The sequence below is a fragment of the Melanotaenia boesemani genome, chromosome 8 (genome assembly GCF_017639745.1).
Source record: "Melanotaenia boesemani isolate fMelBoe1 chromosome 8, fMelBoe1.pri, whole genome shotgun sequence".
In the NCBI taxonomy this organism is placed as follows: Eukaryota; Metazoa; Chordata; class Actinopteri; order Atheriniformes; family Melanotaeniidae; genus Melanotaenia; species Melanotaenia boesemani.
Window position 1 is genome coordinate 22,733,144 of NC_055689.1, and position 6,401 is coordinate 22,739,544.

At 37.6% G+C, this 6,401-nt stretch overlaps 2 protein-coding genes across 4 annotated transcripts; one reads left to right on the forward strand and one right to left on the reverse strand.

The window, feature by feature from the left end:
• The first annotated feature begins 121 nt into the window (after positions 1-121).
• Positions 122-4,051, forward strand: bag1 (BCL2 associated athanogene 1). The gene is made up of 7 exons (XM_041993016.1): positions 122-233; positions 912-1,040; positions 1,135-1,217; positions 1,295-1,408; positions 1,490-1,597; positions 1,687-1,749; positions 1,839-4,051. Exons 1-7 carry the CDS (start codon positions 197-199, stop codon positions 1,926-1,928), a joined length of 624 nt encoding a protein of 207 aa, XP_041848950.1. The 5' UTR covers positions 122-196; the 3' UTR covers positions 1,929-4,051.
• A 17-nt stretch (positions 4,052-4,068) lies between these two features.
• myl12.2 (myosin, light chain 12, genome duplicate 2) lies at positions 4,069-6,128 on the reverse strand. 3 transcript variants are annotated; one of them, XM_041993019.1, is made up of 5 exons: positions 6,004-6,103; positions 5,363-5,420; positions 5,091-5,299; positions 4,826-4,987; positions 4,069-4,593 (listed from the first exon to the last, which is right to left on the reverse strand). In XM_041993019.1, exons 3-5 carry the CDS (start codon positions 5,272-5,274, stop codon positions 4,421-4,423), a joined length of 519 nt encoding a protein of 172 aa, XP_041848953.1. In that variant the 5' UTR covers positions 5,275-5,299; positions 5,363-5,420; positions 6,004-6,103; the 3' UTR covers positions 4,069-4,420. The 3 variants fall into 3 exon arrangements, with proteins under 3 accessions (XP_041848953.1, XP_041848952.1, XP_041848951.1); XM_041993018.1 differs by lacking the exon at positions 5,363-5,420 and having other exon boundaries at positions 6,004-6,128; XM_041993017.1 differs by lacking the exon at positions 6,004-6,103 and having other exon boundaries at positions 5,091-5,997.
• Positions 6,129-6,401: the final 273 nt, after the last annotated feature.

Here is a 6,401-nt window from a genome sequence, read left to right on the forward strand (position 1 = left end):
CATGCTTATATGTATTCATCAAAATACTTTTCTTTGCTTGCAGTGAACACATTCTCAGTATGAATAAAAGAATAAGAAGAAGAAGAAAAAATTCAAATAAAGCAAATGTTTCCGGTGTTCACCGGAAGTGGTTAGCAATCTACCTAGCTAGCCGTGTGGTTTATGTTGTGATACAAGACGGACTCAAAAAAGCAAAATGTCACGACCAACGCTTACTTTGACAGTGGCATACGGTAATATGGATTTCCATTAAACTAATCCAAAAGTAGAGGGAGGAATGTCCATTTTTTTCCGTCAACCACAGTTTAGAAATGCTCAGCTAATGTTGCCATCACCATTTACTTACCAATAACTTATTTAATCTCAAACTTGTCATTAAATCTACTTCGTTTTCGACATAAACTTTTTAATCCTAAAGGGAAAGTTTCCTTCCAGTGAATATTTTACAGTCATATTGAATTTAAGACTTTAAACCTGTAGGTTTAAAAATTATGTAAGCTTGAGTTTTATTTAAATATCATGGATTATTTTGGATAAAATGACCGATAAATAAATACAGCTGTTTAAGTTTAATATTTTATTGACAACGTACCAATTTACTTTAGCAAATCCTTTCTTTTTTGAAGAATATTTAGAGAAATATTATTAATGTCTTGCAATTATTCTTTCTGCACTTTATTCTATAATCTTTCTGCACTTTATTCTATAACAAGAGCTGCTGTAACAAGTGAATTTCTCTATCTAATCTAATCTAATCTAATCTTATACATTACCCACAATGAGGTTTCGCTGTTAAGAGGAGGAAGATTTACCAATGTGTTTTTTTTAAATCATCACCTATTTTTAGAATATATATATATGTATATATATATATATATATATATACTTTTGTCCTCTTTCTCTCCCTCCAGGTTCAGCGAAGCACAGTATCACATTAACAAACCAAGATGATGGAAAGGGACCTACTGTTAAAGACCTATCAGATGCTCTTTGTCAAGTCACTGGTGTCCCTCCCACCTCACAGAAACTCATTTTTAAAGGTAGACTGTTGCTGTTGCTCATACTTATCTTTAATTCCCAAATGAGCTTTATTGTCTTCTAACATATCCAGTTCTAAACTTCATTTTCATCCAGGGAAATCACTGAAGGACATGGAGGAGAGTCTCTCCAGCTATGGAATAAAAGAAGGTGGCAAACTCATGATGATTGGAAAGCGGGTAAGGGCTTTACACCCGTCTTGTCTCTAGTATGGGTTTATGTGTATTATGACGTAATGACAATAATGTAACAACAGAACAGTCCTGAAGAAGAAGCTGAACTGAGGAAGTTGAAAGAAATTGAAAAATCAGTGGAGCAGATGGCTAAAAAGCTGGAGAAGGTAGACGGGGAGTTAACTGGACTGAAGAATGTAAGAAATGATTATGACTTATCAAGTATTTGGCATCTGTTTTTTCAGCATATTAGTGGTGAAATCTGTTTTTCCTCACAGGGCTTCCTGGCCAAAGACCTCCAGGCAGAGGCGCTGAGTAAACTAGACCACAGAGTGAAAATAGCAGCTGAGCAGTTCATGAAGATCCTGGAGCAGATAGATGCCATGGTAATATATTTTGGCTTTGGTATTTATCTTTATGTATTTTATTTATGTGTCCTTAATGACTAACCACGAGCTGCATTTTTCTTTAACAGAGTGTGCCAGAGAATTTTAATGACTGCAGAATGAAGAAAAAGGGACTTGTAAAGACAGTGCAGGTCAGCTTGTGTACTAGCAAAACATTCATACTTTAATTAAAAACAAGAATGTACAAGAGAAATAACTATTTTTCTTTTAATGCTCATAGGATTTTCTTGCCCAGTGTGACAGAATCGAGGCATGTATATCAGACCATCTATCAAGGATCCAATCGAAAAACCTGGCTCTGGCGGAGTAGTCAAGTCTCCAATAATGTGTGCTATATGTTGCTCTGTGAGCAATGGTGAGGTGTACAGTAAGCTTTAACTGTGAAGCAGATCCAGGTTTATTTATTGTTGATGTGTAGGAGACAGCCTTCATAACAAAGAATTATGTGAAAAGAAAGATGCTGAATGCCTTGCGGACAGATTCCCAGGGAAGTGCTGTTTGAGACTGATAATCGGAGCGTTTTGGAACAGATCAGAGATGCAGTGCAACTATGTGACATCAGGTATTATAAAATATGAAGTAACATTTTTCTTTGTGTGCACCAACTTTAGTGATTACCATGAGGCCAAAATTATGTGGATGCCCTAGCATTATTCTGTAATTGCTGAAGTACCAAAATTACAAGCAGTTATTTGTTATAACAGCAAACATTTAAGCTGAGGTGCTTAACTCCCATTCTAAGAACTAAATGATGCTAAATAATATTTGTTGTACTTTTTAACTGTAAAGGTGTTGGATGTGAGGTGGGGGTCAAGGGGACCCTCTCCTAAACACTTGCACATGACCTCAGAGGGAACGGAAGGATGGGAAGGGGAATTTGGAAAAAAGAATCCAACCATGCTCACCTGCATTTGCAGTGTTTATTTGTTGTGGGGAAACTGCATCTGTTCCACAGATGGACCATTAAAAACAAACAAAAAAACAAGATACTGCACTCCAGGCATTCTGACTGTTAATGTACTTGCTTTAAACCTTGAACAGCAGTTGTCTCAATTTTCAACATAATTATTAACATACTGTCACTGGAGGATTCCACTAGGGCAGGGGTGCCCAACTCCGGTCCTCAAGGGCCACAATCCTGCAGGTTTTTGATGTGTCCCTGCTCCAAAACCACCAGACTCAAATTGATAAGTCATTGTGCAAAACATAATAGGCTGTTGGATCTATTTCATTTGAGTCAGGTGTGTTGAAGCAGGGAACATTGGAAAATCTGCAGGACCGACCTTGGGCACCCCTGCACTAGGGGGAACACTAGTGAAGTCTGACTTTAGAGAACTTCAGGTTCAGGATGTAAAAGACAAAGAAAGAAACAAGAAAGGTGGTCAGTAAAAGGTAGTGATGTGCACCACTCATTTTCTTTCCCATCCGATACCAAGTAAAGTACAAGCCAGTATCGGCATTAAAGGACTCCCAAGAGTGACGTGTCTCACCCTTGCAGCACCTGTCCCACTAATTTCCTCCTCTTCCTCATCATAATTTAATTATATACTTTTATGGTTGATGTTTAAGATTTGTGGTGTTGCTACAATACCTGTTTGTCTTCCTACACACATCATACATCACGTTGTTGTTCTGCTCCACACGTGATTCTACGGCCTGAGCGAGAGAGAGATGCGCTGCTGCGCCCCATCACTGGGCCATTTCACATTTGACTTTTGCAGATGGAAAAAGTAGTTCCCTACAATTGGGTAGAATTTAGAGAAGATCTTGATATTACAGTTACTTTGTACTGTATTCCAGTTCATGATAGACTGCATCTTTACCCAAAATCAATTAAATATTGATATTCTAACATAAAAAAGCAATTCTAGAACTTGAAAAGCTGGTATCGGTAGTATTGATATTTTGGTATGATCGGCACATCATTAGTAATAGGTTAATATTCATTTGGGGGCCCAAATACAGCAGGGCCTTTTGCATTGTAAATGCTATTTGAAACCATTAAATAAAATAAGTTAGATAATCCCTCAAAAATGGTTGCCACCTGGTAATTCCTAGATGGCTTTTTACATATGCAAGATGCCATTTCTAAAGATGTGCACAACAGACTTTACAAACATGCAGGAAAGGCAAGGTAGCCATCATAAACTAACATATAAAAAGCAAGTATATTCACAGCCATGTTCAGCCCTATAAAAATATACTTCATTTTTTAAAGCTGGTCAATAAAAAGGGCAAAAGAATGTGTATTGTCAATGGAAATCACAACAGAACCACTCCATGACCACCAGCACCTTTTGAAGTGTCTGATCCCATGCAAATGTGTCTTTGAAAATTGTGTGAAGTGTTGAATTGTTATTGCTTTAAACCACAAGACTTACAAATCATATCCATTATCCTTTGTTTTGAAATAAAACTTTAGGAAAAAATCAATACAGGCTTGGTGATTGATCCCAGAACACAATTTAATCTTAAAACTTTACATTTTCTGCAACTGATTCAGTCACAATAAGACATTTTATGTCAGTTTATTTCCAGCATTATCCATGAGGGTCTTTACACACTTACTTTCAAGAACCATGTAGTGGTGTCGTCACACATGTGTAAATGAGCTTTAAAAGTAGGACTGGTGGAAAACCAAAAGGTCCAACAAGCAGCTTAAACAAATGACCTTCGTCAGGTTATTTAACTGGAATTTTTCATGAGCCAACTACGGCATGAAGCCCATCTAAACTGAATGGAAACCTGTTAAAGGATACACGTGGAGTGCAGAATGAATGGCATATGGTACCACCTCCACCTTTAGTCGTCCTTGTCTTTTGCACCATGTTTTAAGATGCGCGTGAATGCTACATAGTTAAAGTTGCCTTTCTTGTCAATGGGCGCTTCACGAAAAAGCTCGTCAACCTCTTCATCTGTAAACCTGTCACCCATTGTAGTGAGCAGCTCCCGCAGGTACTCCTCCTGAATCACACCTGTAAAAACATGTTTCAATCTTATGAATATGCAAGAGTTGATGCTAACACTGTTAAAAAAATGGGTGATTTAAGAAAATATTAGATGGAGTGATATCAACAACTGCTACACAGATACAAGGCTTGTCTTGTAAGCCCTCCGTCTGATGAAATACTGACAGACAGCATGAGGTGTGTTCATGCAGAATGAGCTGATAACTTATTTATTTAATGTAGAAAAGTTAAAACTCGCCTGTGCCCTCTTCGTCAAAGCAAGCAAAAGCATTACGGATCACATCCTCTGGATCCGTGCCGTTCAGCTTCTCCCCAAACATGGTCAGGAACATCGTGAAGTTGATTGGGCCTGGTGCTTCATTCATCATGGCCTCCAAGTACTCATCTGTGGGGTTTTTACCTGGAAAATGGAAAAAGGTTAAAGAGCTGCTCTGGATTGTTTGGTAATCGCATACCATTTACATGCTACCAAATCAAAATGTCTAAACAAATAATAAGTGTACCTAATGAGGCAAGCATGTCGTGAAGGTCTTCTTTGTCAATAAAGCCATCTCTGTTTTGGTCGATCATATTGAAAGCCTCCTTGAACTCTTGGATTTGAGACTGATCAAACATAGCAAACACATTGGAAGTGGCACGTTGAGGACGTTTCTTGGTGTTCTTCCCCTTGGCTCTTTTGCTTGACATATTGGCGCTTGGTAGGTTCTCCTTCCTAGAATAAATTATGTTGTGGCTGTCAGTTGAGCAACAAAATCAACTAATTTAGTTTAGTTACCTTTATGGATTAAGTTATGGTGTGACCAAGCAGCAGGATGGAAGTCTGGAAGCAATTACTGCACACAGGGCACAGGTTATTTTTTGTAAAAGGCTGAGAAATAGGCCATTTTGGTAATGCCCCCACTGTGCCTCCCCAAAACTTGCCTTGCAGGGGCACCATAATGTTAACTTTTTAAAAAGCAGTGCTGGACATCTAATCAATCATCAAACACTTTTCACATTACGATGTGTATCTGTAAATAGAGCAGTTTACTAGCTTGCTGTACATTCGTCTTAATACATCTCAGCTAATTTTAGCAGCGGGACTCTGACACATTTCCATCATGAAACTTGGACAGTGTACCATCGAGTGGTTATTGATATTTTAGTTATTATCTACATTAATCGCGTGACATAAATGCTACTCGGCGTATTTCATATAACCACCCTTCCAAAGAAATAATTAAAACGCTTTTTAAATTTTATTTTATTTATTTATTTATTTATTTTTACCGCTAGCCCCCTCTTGACCTACAAAACTAGTTAATATAACTAGCCTTAGCGTGCTCATAGAGATTAAATGAAAGGAAGACAGCCATGTGTTTCCTTAAAATATGTTATCTCGATGTACGCTTGACAGATAAAACATTTAAAACCCACCTCAGAAGAAAATTTGAAGCTACAGCCTAGAAGATGTACAAACAGGTATCAACACATCAACAAAATGATGTAGAACCATCAACGTTTTAGTTCCTGTTTCCAAAATTGGCCAATCAGAAGGAAGCTACAGCTCATTAGACCACTCTGGAAGGAACCAACGGTCTGGAATATTCCATTGTCACGCCTGCATCTTCTTCTCCTTCCCTTCTTCCTGTTCTTCTTATTCTTTTCGGGATATTATACATTAACACACATGAAATTGTTAAATAGTATTGGGTGAGGGTACGATAATTTTCCTGTTTAGCCAAAAAAAAAAAAAAATAAATAAAAAAAAAAAGTTCAGCCATGTTTTAATGATTTCTTTATGTTTTTCCATTCCATGTGTTAGTTGATATCCA

Bases quoted from the DNA above. Each gene is read 5' to 3' on its own strand.
- bag1 (XM_041993016.1), top strand. From the start codon at position 197: ATGTCACGACCAACGCTTACTTTGACAGTGGCATACG. The intron at 1,041-1,134 runs GTAGACTGTTGC...ATTTTCATCCAG, and splicing joins ACAGAAACTCATTTTTAAAG to GGAAATCACTGAAGGACATG. The intron at 1,598-1,686 runs GTAATATATTTT...TTTCTTTAACAG, and splicing joins TGGAGCAGATAGATGCCATG to AGTGTGCCAGAGAATTTTAA.
- myl12.2 (XM_041993018.1), bottom strand. From the start codon at position 5,274: ATGTCAAGCAAAAGAGCCAAGGGGAAGAACACCAAGAAACGTCCTCAA. The intron at 4,988-5,090 runs GTACACTTATTA...TCCATTTTCCAG, and splicing joins CGACATGCTTGCCTCATTAG to GTAAAAACCCCACAGATGAG. The intron at 4,594-4,825 runs GCGAGTTTTAAC...ATGTTTTTACAG, and splicing joins CTTTGACGAAGAGGGCACAG to GTGTGATTCAGGAGGAGTAC.